This window comes from Orussus abietinus, unplaced genomic scaffold, assembly GCF_000612105.2.
Source record: "Orussus abietinus isolate OABI.00-Male unplaced genomic scaffold, Oabi_2.0 scaffold4, whole genome shotgun sequence".
NCBI lineage: Eukaryota > Metazoa > Arthropoda > Insecta > Hymenoptera > Orussidae > Orussus > Orussus abietinus.
This window is the reverse complement of record NW_019396014.1, coordinates 550,733-571,731: the sequence shown is the minus strand read 5'-3', so window position 1 is coordinate 571,731 and position 20,999 is coordinate 550,733. Positions and strand designations below refer to the sequence as shown.

The 20,999-nt window shown below is 48.6% G+C and overlaps 1 protein-coding gene across 1 annotated transcript; it reads right to left on the bottom strand.

The window, feature by feature from the left end:
* Window positions 1-3,992: 3,992 nt before the first annotated feature.
* Window positions 3,993-20,703, bottom strand: LOC105695780 (transcriptional coactivator YAP1). Its single transcript, XM_012417687.2, has 6 exons — window positions 19,887-20,703; window positions 9,999-10,222; window positions 9,728-9,912; window positions 9,455-9,641; window positions 9,274-9,338; window positions 3,993-9,150 (listed from the first exon to the last, which is right to left on the bottom strand). Exons 1-6 carry the CDS (start codon window positions 20,522-20,524, stop codon window positions 9,055-9,057), a joined length of 1,395 nt encoding a protein of 464 aa, XP_012273110.1. The 5' UTR covers window positions 20,525-20,703; the 3' UTR covers window positions 3,993-9,054.
* Between the last annotated feature and the right edge of the window lie 296 nt (window positions 20,704-20,999).

Below are 20,999 nucleotides of genomic sequence, written 5' to 3'. Positions count from 1 at the left end.
CAACAAATTTAAGAGAATCCCACCGACCGATTTTTATTTTTACGCCTCTTTTCAAAGAGATAGTCCAAAGAGAAGTTCTCTCTCTCTCTCTCTCTCTCTCTCTCTCTCTCTCTCTCTTGAAAGAGAGAGAGTACTTTCGCAGGCAAAATTGATAGTTTCATACTAGACTCCCAAATATAGACCAATGCCGTGGCTTCGCCAGAATGCAACATCCTTTTTGCGAATTTATTCGTATGGGGGAAGGGAAATCCGCAGGAACTCGAGAATAGGGAGGTCGAAAGGACTAAGTGGACTCGCGGGGGATAATGACTTCCCCCACTCTTCCCGCCCGCGCATGCGCACTCGCCCTCGCGGCCGAGAGTGGGGGAAGGCATTTGCCTGCGCGGAGACACTTCCCTCGAGATCTTCCTTGGAATCTCTCCTAAAGGCGTTTTTCATTTCGATGCACTAGCGAAACTCGGATTACACGAGTGTAATCCAGGTTTCACGCGTGCAGGCTCCGAGGAAAAGTCGAAGTAATCGGATTTCGGCGTGCGGGGACCGGTCGATGATCATTTTCATTTATGGGTTTTTTTTTTGTATCGGCTCCCGAGGGTCTGTCGGCCCTTGGCAAGGGCGGGGTAGGGCTGTTCTCCCCTGTATGGTCCTGTGCTCAGCCCTGCCGGCCGCACGCGTTAATTCTGGCCACTTTTGGACGGCCCTCTATGGGACGTTTTTTTTTTCCTTCCCTCCATCCGGCACTTTTCGAAACGCGTGCCCTCGTCCTCCGGGCTCCCTTTCATCTCCTTTTCTCCGGCGGCCCCCTGTCGCCCCCCGCAGTTTTCGGAATTTTCTAAAAAAAGGGAATGTCCAACCGGACGTTCGCCACGTTTCTCCCGGGCCATTATTGAAACCCGACCCGGGCGACACTCTTTACAAATTTCCAGGTTCCTGCCACCGACCGACCCGCCATCATTTTTTTACAGCCCTCTTTTCTGCCTTTTCCACGCTCGTTATGCGTTTTCCCGACCTACTTGGAACTCCGTTGTCTTCCTGGAAATAATCCCGAGGGATAACGCGTCGATTTCCGATTTCCACCTCGTTTGAATTCCCTTTATTAGGAATGATCTTTTTCGGAAAGGGCCGAAAAATCCTTACCAAAATTCTACGCTGAAGAGGACCAGGAATTGCTTTCGGTTCCTTTTTTAAATCCGGTACATTTCTCGGAGAAGGGAGCGTTCCCATTTTTCGCGTTTCAAAGGGAGGAGGAATTCCGAATTCTTTTTCATATTTGAGCCCTCCTTTGGGACCGATTCTTGCCCATCATCGCCGAGGTGGCCTCGCAAATCGTATTCAAAATGAATACTTGGCAGAAGGCTGCATCCCCATTAAGAACGCATTTTAATGCACTGTGCTGGCACACAATGGCCGTTTTAGGAAGTGAGGGGAAAAAATGGGAAATACGGGGAAAAAAAAGATCCCCAGATCGAATCCAAATCGCGGCTCGGTGATCGATCTACAACGTCATCGTCAAGCTGGGCAAGGGAATCGTTTGTCAATGGACTTTTCCAAAATGGCCTCCTTTTCAGTTTCCCTCCATTCACCATTTTTTTTTTTCGCCCGTAACTCCCAGTATAACATTAAAAATATGATTTAAATAATACCAAACCACAATTATTAGCTACGGGTTACTTTCCAAAATTCCCCCCTTCCCCAGAAAATGAAGAAATTACGTCGAAAGGGTGCGAAATTCGAGAGGGGGAAAAAAAAATACCGAAGCGTCAGATTTTTCACCCCTTCAAGTCCGCACAATGGGGGTTCTTTACGAGAGGGTGAAGAGATTTTGATTCGGGCTCGCATTACAACCCTCTCTACAATGGAATCAACCTGTTGAGAGAGGGGAGGCTTTTTTTTCTAGCCCGCTCTATTAGCCACGGGTCTCCTGCAACAAGGGTGTGGTGTTTGCGTTTTTCATGGGTCTTTTTTAATCGCCAAAAAAAACTCCCCTTGCATCGGATCGCGCGCACAAGTGCAGCTACCTGCACCCCTAAGGTGGAGGGTTCGACTTTTTTTTCACGGCTTTTTTTTTAACAGGGATTCACCTATCTAAATCCCCCTAATAGAACAGACGTGTATCGGCACTCGGGACCCTTCTTTGCCACGGCAATTTCTCCACACAAATCCCCCTCTTACAAATTTTTTTATGACTCCTCTGAAAACATTACTCTTACCCGGTTTAGAAAAAATGATATAAAAAATTCTGATCCCGTTAACTCGAAAGATTCGAAGTGAAGGTGCGCGATTTTTTATTCGTTTATCGATCCAATTTCGAAAATTGAAAAGTATCGAAAATCGATGTCGATCTTTTCGACGTCGCATTTTCTGCGACATGTCGCATGGGGATCCATAAAAATATGTGTGATGTGTGGCAGATCGGTCAGGCCTATTTTACCACGCAGCTGTCCCGAGAACATCTGGCCGATTATTGCGAAAATTGGAAAAAGGGCTTACGGACCACGAGGCTATATTCGAAAATCTCTAAAAAGCTCGGCCAAGTCCCAGGACGCGAAAGCAATCTCGACTGCGATCCTTTCTCCCTCCACGTGGATATTGTTTTAGGGCGCCTTTTTCGGCTGAATTTTTTCCCGCCACGCAAGGCGGAGTTTACCGTAACCCGAGGAAAGCTGTCAGAGGTGAAGGAAAGCCGAAGAAGGTTACTGTTACGAAATTTCCCGTAGGGACTTAGGACAGGATTCCTGCTGGGCGGTCGAAAAAAGGGAAGCCCGAAAAAATGCGAGGACCGGGCTAGATTAGAGTCCTGAGTACCTGGGCTTTTTCAACCCTTTCTTCTGCGGTTCGCATTGAAAAGCCGCCCTGCCGAAAGCCCGACCCGAAGGGGTCCTTTCCATTTTTTGGCCCCCTCGCAGGACCCACAATGCCCGAAGAGGCCGGCTGCGAATTTGCGTGTAAATCCGGGAAAAAGACGGCGACAAAACCGCCGGGGCGTAAAAAGATTAAGAAAAACCGCGATTTTACGACCCGCCGGTGTTTTTCGGTGCCATTCCCTTGAAGGGTTCCTCGAAATGTGACCATCCCGATGGTCGGGAGGTCTTCCCTCGTTTTTGCATTCGGTCTGTGGAGGAGGATGCAACGCAGGGACGGTTTTGGTGATTCATTTCATTCTATCGATTAACGATCAAATAAAGTGGCGATGGCGTCCACGGGCGCACTTCCATGCCGTTTCCGTAAAAACTATTCGAGGGACTGCGGACCCCATGAGGTACGGGGGTGGATTCATCCCCCATGGAGGCCGAGCTGCTGCAGTTACCATTCTCCCCCGATTCTCGTTTCCCCAACTCCACCCCTTGCCAAATCAGAAATCTGCCTCGCTCCCAAGAATGGCCGAGTCGAGTCCTTCGAGGGCCATTCTGTTTTCCGAATATTATCGATCGGCCCCTTTTTCCCAGCTAAAAGATACGCTTTGGCTAGAAAAGTCAACGTGTCCACCCTCTGGTAATATCAACCCAGTCTGAAAAAAAAAAAAAACAAATCTGGTCGTTCCCAAAATTTCTCCTTAGGAAATTCATCCGTAACCTCATAAACTGGACTTCCATCTCGGTTTCCTGGAATTCAGAGTACCTTATTTCCCCAAATCCATGATATTTTCCGTGCCTAAGGAATACCCTTCGTCTAAATATCGAGAAAAGGTGTCGGTAACCTCGGGGGATAAAGCAGAGGCCGCAGAATCGCCGAATAGCGACCCGGACTACCGCAGCGCCACTCGGCGAGAACTAACGGGACATCGTTCTTACCCTCTTCGGGAAAGTGGTGAAAACGAGAACTCTGGTTCGTGTCCATGCTACCAGAGCGTAGAGATCCTACACAGAGGATGTAATCACGTATGAAATTATAAAACGTGTTAAAGATATTAGCAAGCAGGTTGGAATAAGAAACTTCCCCTGCATTTTGTATTAAAAAAACGCCAGTTAGAAAATAACGAGTCCGATCAGCGATTAAGTAAACGGTATATTTATTGTTATCGTTATCGCGCGCGCACGCGCGCTTAAGGCACTTGTTACCAATATAAAAGTGTACGTCACAAAATGATCTCGCCAATGAGCATATTTAAATACTGATATTAAACAACTAATCGCATTTACGTAGAACAATCTCAGACGTTATGGGTTGTGTATGCGCACGCGTCGTTTAAGAGGAGCCCCTCGCGTATCATTTTCTCGGTTTCCCGATTTTCTCTATTGACAAGTCGTCGGCACTAGTCGTCTACTCTAGGCACGAGTCTCTCTCTCTCTCTTTACTAACTCGGCGTAAAAAGCTCCTCTACAACGTAGCCTAAATCCAATTTAAACTAAAAGCGGGATACAGTAAGTAAGAGATATTAATAAGAGGTCGTTAACGAGTAATTAAAATGGTACAGTATACGAGTTCGTTAATGCTCCTGGAAGGTGCATCGGGTCGCCCCGTCTCGAGGGCGCGAGATTGAAAAAAAGAAAAGCCGTCGATTCGCGTAGAAAATCGTAAAAATCGTAAAAAAAAAAAGGGAAGAAAAAACAACCGACCGCGCCGTCGTCGTCGATCGTAGGATCGTAAAGTTCATCGATTCGATCGATTCACCAATTTATTCCATTCCCCGGGACACGCTTCCGAGCAGCAGCGACCTGCACATCCTCGAGAATTGCATTTTAAATATTTATAATAACGAATCCTCCTCCCATAGTCGACAATACCTTTCTGGACACGGCGCGGTAAATCCCAATGATCGGGTAAAATGATAAACTCGAAGAGCCTAGAAATATTTCCGATATTAAAAACATCGATTTTCCATACGAAACATTGTTAATGATAATGGTCGAAATTAAATAGGTAAAGAATACGGTCGTTAATACTTCAATACTCGTGAGATGCCCCGAATGATATTGCCACTCCGAAGAATACATCTGTCTACCGTTCAGCTATCTGTCCTATCATATTAACGTAATATGTAAACGAAATCGCATCCTTGCGTTATATACTCTATATCAAAAGGCGTACATATATATTCTCGGCATTCGCACGACTACAGTTATAATAGTACACCATCAAACTTAGCGTGCAAACGGCAAAAGGAAATCTCATTAAGGTGCCTCCACAAGGCCTTTCCTCTCGCCGAGGAAAAGTGGGAAAGCCTATTGCAACTTTGATCTTACGGTTTTCACTCGCTTCTTTTAATTTCACACCGCGAGGGGGCAATGGCTTGGCGGTCTATGGAAAAGGAAAGAAAAATATATAAATATATATATTTATATATTTATATATGTATATATTCATCTCCGACGTCGTAATACTTGTATAAAAAATATTACTTGCACCTTATTGCTGGACGTACGTGGAATTATTGCTAAATAATCAATGTCTACCTAGGTCCTTTTCGTCTCCTTATGCTCATCACGGGATATTTCGGGATAAATCGGGATAAACCAGGATAAATCGAGATATCTGCGAGGTTAAGACTGCCAAGCCATTGTCGGTTCCATCGCGGATACTGAGCTGCCACTTAACTAATACATAAATCTATATATGCAATAATATCAACCCTACCGGCCAACTCAAATGGACGGTATTAGCATGACCACGTATTAAAAAGAAGAAAAAAAAATAAAAGGAAAGAAAGAAAGAACAAGTACACTTTTGAACGGCCACGAGTTCTCTCGTGCTCCGAGAAGGAGGCCGCGACGCGAATCTTAGGGCTAAAAGATATTTATGTATCTCTATAAATATCATATACTCTCCTCGCGCGTAACTTCCGATTACATAACTGCGTGTTGTATAAAATCGTAAGGAAATTTTACAAACTAACAGGGCACGCTCGCATTCTCTCGCACTCGCACACTTACTCTCACTCCTACCCTTCCTCACTAATCATACCGATAACTGCAACTTCGTATAACAAGTATAGACTTTATATATATAAAAAAAATATATATATATTCATTTCGTGGTTACTTCCCTCCATCTCGATCTCTCAAATATTTTAAAGGTCTAGAAAAAGAAAAAAAAAAAACTCTGCTGCTGCCTACTTTTAACAATTACCACGTGGCTAAACGTTTCGCATGGACGGTTGTTGCTTTGAAAGGGTGACGACCGTGGCACGCGTCGTCAGTTCGATTGCAAAAATCAAGGCACATCGTTATTCGCAGTGTTTCGCGGGCGAAAAGAGGAAAGGGGAAAAAAATAAAAGAAAGAAATAAAGGAGAAAATAAACAACTAGAAACGAATGAGAAACTTATCCAAGTGGCGCGCCGGCGACTTTGGCGAAAAACCTACTTGGCGCGCGACTTAGTCTCTAAACACTTCGCCTCCGGTTGCGCCTCGAGGCAGACCTTAAACGCGTCGACGGAAACTCGAGGGAAATCCATCCCCCAGTTTCCAGAGGGATGTCGGCATATGCCAAACTTAGGTTTTCCCACGATCGGTACATCCCCAGAAAACCCCGACGTCCTAACCCGCCGTTTTCTCTTAAACTCTTTCTTCTCTCTGCCGAGCGAGTCAGATTATCATCTTCTAGATTAAGCCTAACTCGTTCGGCGCGCAAGATCGTCGTGTCCCGACTTATATTAACGATCGGACGTTTATAAAATCACTCGATCTAATTAAGCTCTGGATTTTTAAGGCACGAACGGTGATCGCTCGATCGTCCTAGGCTCGTGTACAACCAGAGGAGCACGTACACGTTTTAGGCTACTACGAGATAAATTGCATTAAATGTCACGGGAATACACCCGTAGAGTAACGTTGAACCCGTCGAGGAACAGTTTCGTTTTTCCCCCTTTTCTCGCAAGTCCTCGACGGAACAAAGTTGAAAAGAAGTCGCCCGTGAGTTAGCAGGTCCACGGACCCGATTCTCGAGTTCATGCAAATTCTTTTTTTTTTCTCCACATACAAGTAGATTCGCATAAAAGATTTTGCATTCTCGCGAAGTCGCCTAATTGGTCAACATTTGAAAGCCATACACTAAGCAGTCAGTTTCGCATGCGAAAGTTGATTTTATGAACTCGAGAATAGGGTGCCGATTTTTCTTTTTTTATTTATCCACATACGAATAGAATCGCATGAAAGATTTTGCATCGTTGCGAAGTCTTGCCTTCGGTAAACATTTGAAAGACGTACACTAAACTGTCAATTTCGCATGCGAAAGGTGATTTCATGAACTCTAGAATCGGGTCCCGGTTTCGGGCGTTCCGCGGGTCGCTTTAAAAAAGAAAAAAAGAAAAGAAAAAAAAACCGGAAGGAATAAACAAAGTGCTTATTTCCCTCCGTATCTGAAGTCTACAATCTAGTTGCTGTAAACGGAGCGCGAGCGTACGCGGCTCCTTTAATCGAAGGCGAATACTGAGACGTGTTCATCAGGGGGTCGTTTTACCGCGACTCGGCTCTCCTTACTTTAATTGCACTTGATTCGTCTACAACCTTCGAGAAAGCGTGAGGTCTTGCGAACACATCGGGTTTTTAACATGGTAAGGGACCACAGGAAAAGAACGTGCCAAGTGAGAATAAGTTCATAAGTTCACGATAATGACGCAGTCACTGTGCCCTAAAAGCGTTCTAAAAAATGTATTGTCCTATGCGCCCTCTTCCCTGATATATCCATCCGACAATGCTTTCAACAGTTACAAATACGAGTCTAAAAAATACATATTTATATATATATATAACGTTCCTCGAACCACTTTAACATCTTAATCCTTCTCGATATACTCTGAAGCCCAACAATTTTCTGACCAGTTGACACTGGTCGGAAAAATTAACATACTCCTTCAATTATTTAAGAATGACAGAGAACAAAACTCTAATTTTTTTTTATCCTTCTCCCGGACATCTTATAATGCCTCCTTCGCCCACGATTTTCAGGAAGACTGTAGGTGCGGACGTAAGCGCGCGAAATTAAAAAGAAAATTAAAAAAGAAAAGAAGAAGAAATTAAAACATCGAATCCGGTCTGTAAAATAAAATAAAAACCGTGCGAGAGGTTAACCGCGAGCAAATCGAAAGGAAAGATTAATCGATTTCGTAAAATAAAAATACCAAATCCTAGCAACATGGAATTCCTTGTTAAAACCGTAACAAACCATAATAGATTTTTCTGATAAAAACTGCCTGGCTTATCATTCCAACTCCTTACCCACTAATTTCAGACTACTGTCCTGGCTTAAAAAACATCGTAAAAATTAAAATTCATTTAAAACAGTACTTGACACATTCTTACCCCATAATCTTACCCGGGCGAGACAGACGACCGTATGAATATCTGATACGTCATGATACCAGACCTTAAACCTGACCAAGGGGGCACCATGTAGAAACGACAAATAAATTTCTCTTTGAACCCCGCCGAGGAGATTTCAACGTATCTAAAATCAAGGTCCCCAGTTCCCACCCACGTAAACGAGAAATAAAATAATCCCACCAATTTTGTCCCCTCTAAAACTCAAGAGCCGATTAAAAAGCAACCATTGAACGAAACCTAAGAATCTCTCCATGGTATCCCCCTCGGCGGAAGAAAAATCGCGAGATGTAAAATTCGTGTCCGAATCTCGATCGTCCCCTCTTAAACCGATCCACAACGATCTACACGAGGCACGCCGGAGTGCTCTCCACCATTCCATCATCAACAATCGTTACGTATTTAATTAATTATTGTCAACGCAATCGTACCTTCCTCGTACCTCCGAGTAGCCGTATATAACATGAAAAACGAATATATAGAGCTATGTACACGAAACTTAGCACGCATACATGTACGTGTAAACTGTTCGTGCACAATGTGTACACGTACACGTGCGCGTTCGTAATTGATTGTTGAGCACGCAGGGTCTGAATTAATCGTAATCGTAGGCCCTCAGAAAAAAAGAAGTTTGAAAATTGTCCCCCCTAGTGTCCGACTCATGAAGAAGTTCCCTAGGCTAGGTAGAAATCATTGGATTCGCGTGTTCTCGACTTCCGACGTAGTCCCTTCTCTGATTATTGCAGATTCCTTGGCGAGCCGATGTTTGACGGATGGTCAGAGCCTCTTTTCCACCCACTACAGCCACGTCAGCACGTTCTCCGGTTTACTCGTGTTGGGATTGATTAACGACTGGACATCATCCAGGATGTCGCTGCTAAACTCCTCCCCCAACTGTAACGAAGGATCATCGCTAATGAAAGAATACAAAATAATCAAAGCACTAGCCGAGAATCGGGCGGAGACACGGATTCGAAGGTGCCTCCACGCGTCGCTAGGAATATTTTTATGAAATACCTGAAGAGAAGGCACGAGATCACTCAGTGTAGACAAATCCGGAGTCTCCATGGGCGCACCTCCCTCTATCAAAGATACCTTCATTATTTATATCGTAATAGTTCCTGGAGTGAAATTTCGCGGTACGCGATATTATCACCACTCGCCGAGGGGTGTTACGGATTCGATGAAGCTTTATTACCGCTAGTCCCATCCATGTTGTCGTCGATGTTGGCGAGGAAGTCTTCCGGCGTGTGAGGAAGGGAATACGCCGAGCCGAGGCCAAGCCCGCTGTCGGCGCTCTCCTGACGCGCGTGTTGTTCGTTAATACCCGACAAAAATGGATCCATCGCAGCATCCGTCGTGCTTTGTCGTAGCATTAGTTCTTGCTGAGGAGTTTAAGAAAGCAGCCAATTAAATGATCACCTCGGAGGCCCGGCAATAGACCCAATTACCAGAAAACGAGCCGACCTACCTGACGCATGATTTCCTGCTGCCTCTGTTTCAGTCGTTCGCGTTCCATTTGCAACGATTGGAGTCGCAGTTTCTGTTGACATGCCTGCAAGGTTTGACTGCTCTGAATACCACCTCCACCGGGTTGCTGCAGCCAGTTCTGCGGCAGCATGGCACCGGATGTAGGGGCCCTTTGTAGATGTGTCGCTGTAAAACGGGTACGCCTTCGTTAGATTGCTCAAATTACAAAATGGCGGATAACTTCGGGGTGAGGCAATAGAGATTGTACTAACGAATTCTCGGGTCGAACCACGAGGTGGTACGCGTCTGATGATTGATGAAATAGATCTCGCCTTCCGGGGTGCGTGCCTGTTCCCATCCATCGGGCAGAGGCCCCAGCGAGCTGGTGGCTCCCGAAGATGTCTTTCCACTTTCCACAGCAGCGGCCACCGCAGCGACGCTCGCCGCTGCAGCCGTTTTCCTGGGGTCCTCCCATGTCGTCGTCCTCGTCAGGTGGCTGGAAAACCAATATAAAAATTAGATCCTTAGAGGAAAGCAATACATCTTCGAAGTTTTCTCTAATTTTCTCCAATTTATCACCCTATAGGGATCAACTCAAGTGCCGCCATGTGGAGACCCCCGTACCTCTTCGGTTCGATAAACGAAAATTACCCATCTACCTACTTATACAGTTTAAGGTATGTGCGCAATTGTTAAAAGAGCTACTTCTAGCAGTAAATAAACAATACTCGTTAAATCGTGATTACGGATTGATCAGTTTGAAATTCTTCCTCCTCCCTCGAGTACATTACGAAGGTCCGTCGATCCAAGATGGCGGACTCCGCGCACCTGTCGAGGGTTGACCGGAACGACGTGGATTTATCATTGAATTAATACCGATTTAGGGATCTCTTTAGATTCGAATTATCGATAGGGACCTTTTTAGGTTCTTTCCCGATGAATGGAAGATCCCCAATCATGGGAACCCATGAAAACGCGAGTGGAAGCGCCTTCGGCCGTTCGCCGACGGGAGCTCCCTCCCGCCGCCACTCGCGGAAACTGTATACTATGTACACCGGTGCGCTTCGTTATCCCAATATAGTAGAGCCGTCCTAAAAATAGTTCCATTCAAAAGACGATCCTCTCGACGGAAAGAGAGGACACCCCCTCCCGGGTGTCGCCCCTCCTCCGGGAAGGCGCGCGGGGATTTATTCGTAACGAAACTAAACGAGAAACGCAGCGAAACCAAATATTCTCGGCTTAGGCCGGCCTGATTTATCGCCCGGTGACCCTCGAGGAGAGGAGACCGTCATCGCCAGGGCGAATTAAGACCTCCTGCCGAAGGGGAGGAGGGACAGAGAGGTGCGTTTATCCTCCGAAACCGAGAATAGGTCTAGAAAAGAGATTGTTTTGCAGGCCCGACTGACGTCAGACCTTCGATATACGGGGGACGGGAGGTGACGTCAGACCGCTTCCTGCAGCCGGGACACCTTGGAAGTTGGCGCCGGCCGATTATCCCCGAGAGCCTCGCTAAATCCGGCGGTACGACGGATCGAATCTTTTTCGGGCCGTTTCCTACAACCGGGACGCCCATCTAGTCCCGGCGCCAGCCTCCGCGGTCATTCGCCGTCCTGTTGCCGAGGGAAAAAAAAAAAAGGCCGTTCCACTGGGACTATAAAAAAGTGTCCGTCCAAATCGTTCGACGTCCGTAAAAACATGTGTTTACCCCCGGACACCTCGTACACACCGTTCGGATCAAGGCGTTTCTACCGGGGGTTCTAAGTCTCGGGTCGACCTTCGGGCTCCACTATTCTCCGTTGGCCCTCTTTTATACTTCTTTTTTTTTCTCGCCATTTGCTATAAAATTAAGAAGCTAACGCTCGTCTGGTCCTCTTCCAGGGTTAATCGTGGCTCGACCTAGCGTCTATTCCGAGGCGTCTCGCGTCGGCCTCGTCGATTTCCATGCAGTCTCGGAATCGGGCCCCCTTCTGGACCGCGAACGGCCTCGTAGGCTCGCGCTGGCTCTCTTCCAAAGAACTCGGAAGAGTCGCGCCGCGCGGCGCTGCCGTCGCCTCGGTCCTCCTCGGGCGCCATCGGCCGGAGCCCCTCGTTGAGAGGCTCCCGGAGGGTCGCGAAGTTAACCGCACGCCCGCCGTCCCACTGGGCGACTTCGTGTCTCACGGAGCGCGTCGCGTCGACGCCTCTAATATGATAATAAAAAAGAAAGGAAAAGAAAAACAGAATATGAAACTGAAATTTATCGTTTCCACTGTTTCACCTGAAACCTCAATATTGACCGAAGAAAAAGTAATATTTAAAATAACATTTAAAACCAATTACACAAATCCGTACCAACGCGCGAAGGTGGAAAGAAATAGCGATTGATCGTAGAAAAATGGGCTTTGCAGCGTATTTCAAGACATGAGAATTTATATGTAATATCGTAACAAGTTTCACTTTAAGGCCAATCAGAACTGCGCCCAATCCGGATGTGATTCGGTTAATCCTCGATGACGCGCAGCTCTGTGTGACGTTCTCCGGCTTAAACGGGATAACTTCCGATAGTCACTTCCGGTAATTAACCTCGGAAAAAGCGTACGCAGGTGAGTCGAGGAAGCCTATCGGTTTGGAGAAGCTTTTTCGGCGCGTCGAGCCAAGGAAAGCGCGCTCGGTGGGACCCGCGACGCGCTCAGTGGGACTCCGGGCGCGCACGAGGCCGAGTGTAGAGGCGAGCGTCGGCCCGTACAGAGGGTTTCTGTGTGCCGCACCGGCGTATACGGACCACGGTGTATTTTTACCCCGGACATCACGGCGCCGGACAACTCGTAAATAGACACTCTCTCCGTCGTGCCACGCCGCGCGATGCCCGGCCCCGACGCGCTCCCTCCGAGGAGAAGAGGAGAGAGGCCTAACGGCCCGGAGGACGCCGGCAGGAATATTTTCACACGTGTTTTTCGCCAGCTCGCCACAACTCTCGGCCGCCATCTTGTTTTCCTGGATCGCACCCTCCACCTCTCGACTCGTTGCCGACGTCTCGACAAACATCCACGCCGCCTCCCTCTTCGATTGTTCTCAAGCGTTATTCACAATAATTTACAATTTGTCAATAAAATTCTGCGAGTATTTTCACACGTGTTTTTTTTCAAATCGCCACAACTCTCGGCCGCCATCTTGTTTTCCTGGATCGCACCCTCCGCCTCTCAATTCCTTGCCGAAGCCTCGACAAACATCCACGCCGCCTCCCTCTTCGATTGTTCTCAAGCGTTATTCACTATAATTTACAATTTGTCAATAAAATTCTGCGAGTATTTTCACAAGTGTTTTTTTCCAGCTCGCCACAACTCTCGGCCGCCATCTTGTTTTCCTGGATCGCACCCTCCACCTCTCGACTCGTGGCCGAGACCTCGACAAACATCCACGCCAAATCCCTCTACGATCTTTACCAGGCGTTATTTATTATAATACGTAAGTTATCAATTGAGTTCTGCGAATATTTTCACACGTGTTGTTTTCCAGCACGCCGCAACTCTCGGCCGCCATCTTGTTTCCCTATATCACACCCTCCGCCTCACGAGCCACGTCAACTCCCTCCACGACCCTTACCAAGCGTTATTTATTATAATGTACAAGTTACCACTAAAACTCTGCGAACCGGCCAGTAGTTCTCCCTCGTCCCAGTCCATTGACGATCGATCAAGTCGAAAAGATAAATGAAATCGCGTTAGTAGGATTGAAATCACCATTTTACAAGGGCGTGTCCCAGTGTACATGCTTAAAACCGGCCGATTCCGAGTACACTGATTTTCCCCTCTACTCGGAATCGTTTTCTCGGCGATTTCCTCGATTAGAATCACGCGAAGAAAAAAAAAAGGAAAAAAAAAGTACGCGGTTAATCAGGCAAGCGGAACACCTCGGCCACGTGCAATCGTACGGGCGTAATGTCTTATCAGCAGGAGGACCTTGAGGGTGCTCCTTAAGCCGAGTTTACGACCCGGGACGACGATCGACACCTCGTGTCGTGCCATATACCTTGGTACAACTGGAGCGATGATGTTTTTTTTTCTTCTCCTCTTTCCTCCACCTCGAAATATTCGAAAGAGCCTTCGAGGCGGCCGCGATAAGGCCCGGAATGCAAATCGCCGTCGCACTTCTCGAAAGCCGGAGACCTTCGGTTAGACTCCGCTCACGGAATGCCTAATCTCCCGCGAAGAGCTGGGAATACGCAAGTGCATATAGAACGGTAAATCTACCCGAAGGTATGCGCGCGCCGGTGCAAATTACGCGTCAACACCGGAAAACAACGAACCTTTGCTTACGCGGCTCTAATGGGACAATAAATTCGGCTTAACGCTCGATTTCTCCGACGACGAGAGGCGCGTATATAATACTCCATCCTGGTTTAATCCCCAGGTGACGCAAGAATTATTCCCCCCCCCCCCCCGAATCTGAAAATTTCCGGGCAAAATATACAGGAGATATCCCAAGAAGACACGACAAGAGCGACGAGTCGACCCGAAAAATTGAAGCAGTGAATATGAGTGTCTCTAAAATATACATATAAAAAAAAATGCTCGATGTTGAAATTGACGCGTATATAATACTCCATCCTGGTTTAATCCCCAGGTGACGCAAGAATTATTCCCCCCCCCCCGAATCTGAAAATTTCCGGGCAAAATATACAGGAGATATCCCAAGAAGACACGACAAGAGCGACGAGTCGACCCGAAAAATTGAAGCAGTGAATATAAGTCTCTCTAAAATATATATATATAAAAAAATGCCCGATGTTGAAATTGACAATCTTTCATCAACCAATGGGAGCGTTACAAATAAGAGGAAGCACTCCCATACATCCCTGGAAGGTTCGATTAGGAGTAAAAGTTATAAATAAGAATCTCCGTTCCGCAAAGTACGGATATAAAATTGAATAGCGATTCGTTCAAAATATTACCCTCGGGCCGTCAACCCACCCTGAGAGAGAAAAGAAAAACAGTTCACTGAACCAAAGAAACGTTTAATTGAATAGTACCGATACAAATATTTCCCGTTAATTCCAAGAATAATTATTTCACGGAAGTAAATCGTCGTGATTCCGAGTGAACGTTGCATCCTGATTTATTCGAGCTTATTCGAGTGAAGTCGTTATTAATCGAATTGACAAAGTATATCCTTGGTTGGATGGTATTTATTTTCCTCGGTGCCCCAGGTTTGGGGGAAAGTTTGATCGACCCCCCGCAATGTCGTTTTCGTATCGCCTTAAGGTGATGTTAAAGTGGCGTCGAAGAGGTTTCGTTTATAAAACTTTTCTCCCAACTAGATTAACCGAATAGTTTGTAACCTTACAACGTGAATAGGGAGACTATAAGGAAGGTCCTGAAACTCATGAAATTTCAATTCTTTTCAAATTTGTTTATGGGTATTTTAAAAATAGTTTATAAGAAATGAAATCTTGCGAGTTTCAGGACCTACCTTAGGGTCTCCACATTCACGTTTTAAAGTATGAAACGATTTGAGAGACCCAGTTCTATGAAAAGTTTTATGAACGATTGAGCTTTCGGATGCCACTTTCACATCCCCTTAAGAGAAACTCGGTGTCTCGCGGTTCGTATCATCCAGGATTAATAAGAACGAACGGAATCAAGAGGGATGAGAGAAATAAGGTGACGTTAGAGGTGATAATCCAGCAACAGGTGGGGGCCCGGTGGCACAAGTGCGTCGCACTTTGCGCGCCTCGAGACAACCCCGATAACGCTAAGATAAGCGCGACCCGTTATCACGAGGGTCGGACGAATCGATGTACGGTGGATTTCTAGCCGATCGTTATCACGCCCGGCATAAATCGGCCTCTTCCGTATATATATCTCCTACAAATGTATAATCGCGTCGCGCGGCATTCGCCTCGTGTAATCGCGATAGCCGTTTAAAACGATAAACTCGCGAAGTATGAAGCTTACCGAGATATCTAAATCATTCCCACGGGTGTTCATTATTTTTCTCGAATCTCCCGGTTGCGCAAACCTTCGCCGCGCAGATTCCTCTTCCGACAACAGGTGGGTCCGATGGAGCATGTGCGTCGCTCGGTTTGTGCGCTTCGAAAGGAGTCACCGATAACTCGAGTACGGAGCCGTTATCACCGACCGATACGCGACTCCCGACGTGACTGACGGTAGCCCGCCCGCTTGAAAACGGCCCCCTGGTCTCCTCTCCAAAGTTCCTGTCCCAAGGATGAGACCGATGAGTCCGAGGTAAAATACCAGAAAATGACAAAAAAAGAAAAAAAAATCTCGCACACTCGTTTTTGCCGCGCGGTAGCGCCAACAAACGAATAAGAAACCCTTAATCAAGGATTAGCAAACTCTCGATTAGAGTTAATCGCCCGATTTCGATTACCAAGTAATGGATTTTAATCATTGGTTGGGTTCATTTCTCCGTCCAACACGAATAGCATTCATTCAAGATTAACTGATAAACCGGAGAAAAAATAAAAATGCATGGAAGCAAAGAAATATTCATGTTAATTCCAAGAATAATTACTTGACTCGAGTGAATAATTTTTCGAATGAGTTAATCATTTCATTTGTTCGACGAAATTCTTTTCTCAGGGTAGGTTATGTGAGTTCACCCTAATCACGGTTGGTGTAACCGGCGCTTAGATCAACCTGCGAGATGCCTACATCCAAGGTCCATGAGCCCCGATCGCACGGTCCAGGAGAAGGCATTGTCCGCTCCAACGGAAATCTCCCTTCCGCCAATGGGGAGCGCGCAATGGCGGCGGAGGATGCGCGGGCTAAGGGTCGCTCGCCTTAGACAATGACAGGGCCGAAGGTGGCCGCGAGTCGAGGAGGGGACGCTAATTGCGGGGGGAACCTTGGTTTCGTCCGAGGCGACCAGACGAGGAAGGAGACGAAACCCGACGAGGGCCGAGCGAACCCGACGACGGCCGAAGCGGGTCGGGGGGAAGGCGGAGGTAATCGGACGGGCGTGCGTGCGACTCGAGGGAGGAACTCGAACACGCTCGACCAAGTTTAAACCCGATCCCCCGGCGCTGTCGACCTTGCGGGTATTGTTTCACCTGCAGGACGTGTGAACTCTCGCCGTTCCTCGCCTAAACCTGGCCTGAACCCGCGAGAAAGGGGTTAAGAGGATGCGAAGAAAAAGAAAACAATATGGAACCTCGCCAGGGGCTCCGGCGGATTTTCAAAATGGCCGCCGCGCGCCGCCTCGGCCCTTCGGTGGCGGGCGCCATATTTAAACGGTAAATCCACGACGTCGCTCCCTCCCCCCCATGTAAATAAACACCCCACTAAAGGTAAATTCTCCACGAATAATCTCTCTCCCGGGAGCTAATCCGCCTTATTCGTAAGATATTCGAAGAGGATGGCGTGGCGTCCGAGTCGAAGTAACGGCGAGTCGGGCGCCGCCACTGCGCGTGCGCGTACCGACCGGTCTCTCGCGTCCGTCTTCCTCGAATAATGTCTCGGTTCCCACGAGTTTACACTTTGCGCGCAGCAGGTAGGCCTTCTCACAGGTCCACGGGTTCGTGGGTGAGCCAGGGGCGTACCTCCTGAGGTGGATCTCCTTCCATAAATCGGACCGATTCAACGGATGCAAGTATAACCTCAAACACCGTGTCCCGGGTATCGGCGGTTTCTTTTTTTCTACGAGATAGGTAAAGAATAAAATTCTCCCGTCTAGACGGCGGTGCATCGAGAGAAAAAAAAGGAAGCTTCGCCAAGAGGACCCAGGTTCCAAGGATAGGCGGCGCGGACCTGGATAATCCCTGGAAGGACCATGAATGGAGCCGAGAAAAGAGACGGTCCGGTATTGTTCCCGTGATTTTCGTCGTCACGCTCTTTCTCGTATCCTTCCCTCGGTAAGGTGGATTCCCAGGAACCCTCCATTCATTCTGCCTCGGATTAAGATGCGAGCCGGCGATAAATCGGCCCCGTCTGGGGCCCCGTTTACATGGAGTACCTGAGCGAGAAGATCTCTCGAGAGCACCTTCCAATACCTTCGACGAATTCGAGAAAGAGTCAAGGTATTCGACTTCGATTCGCGACTATTGCTCTGAATTTGTTATTCATTTATCGCTTTGTCATAGTTACGCGACATTAATCATTCCCCTTGATCTTCTATCGAGGATATTAGAATCCACATAATCGTCCTCTAAATTTTTAATTATCTATTTTCGAAAGCGCCGCGCAGCGTCTCCGCATTCTGCAGAGCGGTGCCGTCTCACCTGCGGCTAATCATTCCCGGAAAAGGAACCGAAAAACAGGTAGAGCGGTTGAACATATTCGAATCCATTTAATTGTCCTCTGAATTTTTAAATATCTATTTTCGAAAGCGCCACGCAGCGTCTCCGCGTGCTGCAGAGCGGTGCCGTCTCACCTGCGGCGAATCATTCACGGAAAAGGAATCGAAAAACAGGTAGAGCGGTCGAACATATTTGAATCCACTTAATTGTCCTCTACATTTTTAAATTATCTATTTTCAAAGGCGCCACGCAGCGAATCATTCCGGGAAAAGGAACCGAAAAACAGGTAGAGCGGTCGAATATATTCGAATTCACTTAATTGTCCTCTAAATTCTTAAATATCTATTTTCGAAGGCGCCGACCAACGTCTCTGCGTACTGCGAAGCGGTGCCGTCTCACCTACAGCGAATCGTTCCCGGAAAAGGGACCGAAGGACAGGTAGAGCGGCCGAAAGCGATGTCTCATCCCGAAGTTGGCAAGGAAAGGTCACCGTCTCGAGATCTCTCGAGAATTCTAGGAGTCGGGCTGCACCCGGATACGTAGGATCAGAATTCACCGAGCCCCGATCCTACGCGACGGTTCTGCACGACCGGTTGACTTTCATTAAAAGGAAAAAAAAAAGAAAAGAAAAAGAACCTAAGCCAAAGAGAAATTCAAGCAAGACCCGGTCGCTCGCGCCCGTCATTCGTCATTAATTAATCACATATCACGAGCGCAATTGCCGTTGACGATACGGTTCACCGATAAATAAACAACCGGTTGTTGTGCCCGACACATGAAAGTAATCGGTCGATAAGAACAGATTTTTCTCCCGCCGGAGTACAGTAGACTCCCGTATAACGCGGTTAATACGTTACGCGCTGCATAAATTGTTATATGAGATCCTGTTGAACGGGAATTTTTCTTGTATAATGCGAATCAAGTATTTTTCTTTTTATTATGAAGAATTGTATTTGAAGAAAGTAATCGTAATATCTTCGGCGCGTTATACGGGAGTCTACTGTACGTGCCACGTGACATCGCTCTAAGGTGAATTTTCTTATCGGACACGTATCGATAAGGCGAAATGATACGATCCGTGGACCTGGTGTAAACGTAGTCGGCAGAGTCGCGCTTTAAACCGCCACCCTGTGTAACCTGCGCCCTAACCCTCGGCACGCGCATTCCCACGACAGGTGTCACGTGGTCGGCGAGCCGCGCCTCCGAAGCGGCAACAGCGCGGCACGGGAGAGGGCAAGAGCCCGTGTCCGCGATGCTAGAACTCGGTACTTAAATGCAACCAGAGAGCGCGATAGTCAAGTGTACAACGTAAAGTCACGCGTAATATAGTCGCAGGAAGGTATCGAACACTGTACGTTGCAACATCGATGTCGATACAGTACACAAAAATGCATCCTACTGCATTTTTCGCGTGAAATGTTCCTCGGGAATTTCATTCGAGATCTCGTCCAGGACGAAGTCCATCGCGGGTACGAACGTTAATCCTTTAATTATGAAACACCATTATAATGGATTCTGTATGACCGACGTTTTTTTTACGAAGCGCCACTATAGTGACCCACGTACTCAAAGGGATAAATGAATATGAAATTCATATAAATTATTAGCGCCCTTCGGTTCCACGTGTTCAAGGCGACAAATGAATATCGCATTCTTATAAAATATTAGCACTCCACGACTGAGGTATCCGTCCAGGGACCCGATTCTTCGATCCATCCGATGAACTTTCGCGGGTGAAATTGATAGTCCCGTGCACGACTTTCAAATGTCGACCTACGACGCGAAATTTTTTTTTTCTGCGAATCTATTTGTATGCGAGAAAATTCTTATGAACCAGAGTATAGGGTCCCAGGTGGTGCATCTCCACGTACGACTCTGCCGCGGTTAAAGGGTTAACCTCGAGGAGAAAAGAAGGGACACTCACTTGAGGAAGTAGATCTGGCCCTCGGGAGTGCGGGCCTGCTCCCAGCCGTGCGGCAGGGGGCCCAGGTCGTCGACGGTGCTGATGACGTCATAGCTGCGCTGCTTCTGGTGATGGTGGTGCCTGGCGTGGGGCTGAGGGGCGTGCTGGGGCGCCTGCTGGGCGGAGGCGTAGGTCTGCTGGAGGGAGGCGGGGCTGGAGTGGGCGCGGGGGTGCGCGACGGTGAGCCCGGGGGCAGCCGCGGGGGTCGGCGGCCCGGCGGCGGGGGGCTGCGCGGGCCCAGCGGCGGCGCCGGGGGGCCCGGGGGCGCTAGCGGCGGCAGCGGCCGCGGCCGCGGCGCCGTTGGTCGCGGCCCCGGGCGCCGCGCTGCCGCCCCCCACCCCGGGAGGCGCCACGCCGAACGCCGAGTCGGCCGAATTCTCACGCGAGTGCGATATGGAGGGGCTCTTGCTGCCCGTCGAGGGCGGGTTGAAGAACGAGTCCGGCAGGTTGCGCATGCGCAGCGGCACCTGCAGGGGCCGCTTGGAGTCGGGCTTTAGGACGCTGTCGAAGAGGGCCTGCAGGTCCGACTCGGAGTTCTGGTCGATCCTCACGACGAGGTTGCTCTTCGAGAGCTGGTCCACGTCCTGGTTGAGCGCCATCTTGAATCGCCGTCGCCGGCGCACCGCCTCGCGCGTTCAGAGCGACCTCCTCGACTGGCCCGAGGCCGGGCGCGCTCGGGGCCGGCACCGAGCGCTCGCTCCCCCGGAGCGAGCGAGTCGCCGCGCGGGCTTCCCTTTCCTCCGCCCCTCGGCCCGCCGACCCCCGGCCGTTTTGTCGACGTAGGCCGCCGCCGCCGCCGCCGCTCCTCCCGACCGCCCCTCGCGGGCCACCTGCCGCCGCCGCCCGCGGCTTCCGAGCGGCGCGCGATGCGGGCCCCGCCGAAGCCCGACGCCGAGTGGCCCCACGAGTCGGCGCCCTGGCCGCCCTGCGGCCTCCCGCGCCCGGGAGCGTGCGCCGCCGAGCTGGCACGCTCTTAAGAGAGCCACGACCCGGCCCCACTCGGCGATCGGCGGGTCGGTCGGATTCGCGGACGCGCGGGCTCTGGACTTTCCGGACGGGCCTCTGGCACTACCG

Bases quoted from the DNA above. Each gene is read 5' to 3' on its own strand.
- LOC105695780 (XM_012417687.2), bottom strand. From the start codon at position 20,524: ATGGCGCTCAACCAGGACGTGGACCAGCTCTCGAAGAGCAACCTCGTC. The intron at 10,223-19,886 runs GTGAGTGTCCCT...TTGGTTTTCCAG, and splicing joins GGCCAGATCTACTTCCTCAA to CCACCTGACGAGGACGACGA. The intron at 9,642-9,727 runs GTAGGTCGGCTC...TAAACTCCTCAG, and splicing joins AGCAGGAAATCATGCGTCAG to CAAGAACTAATGCTACGACA.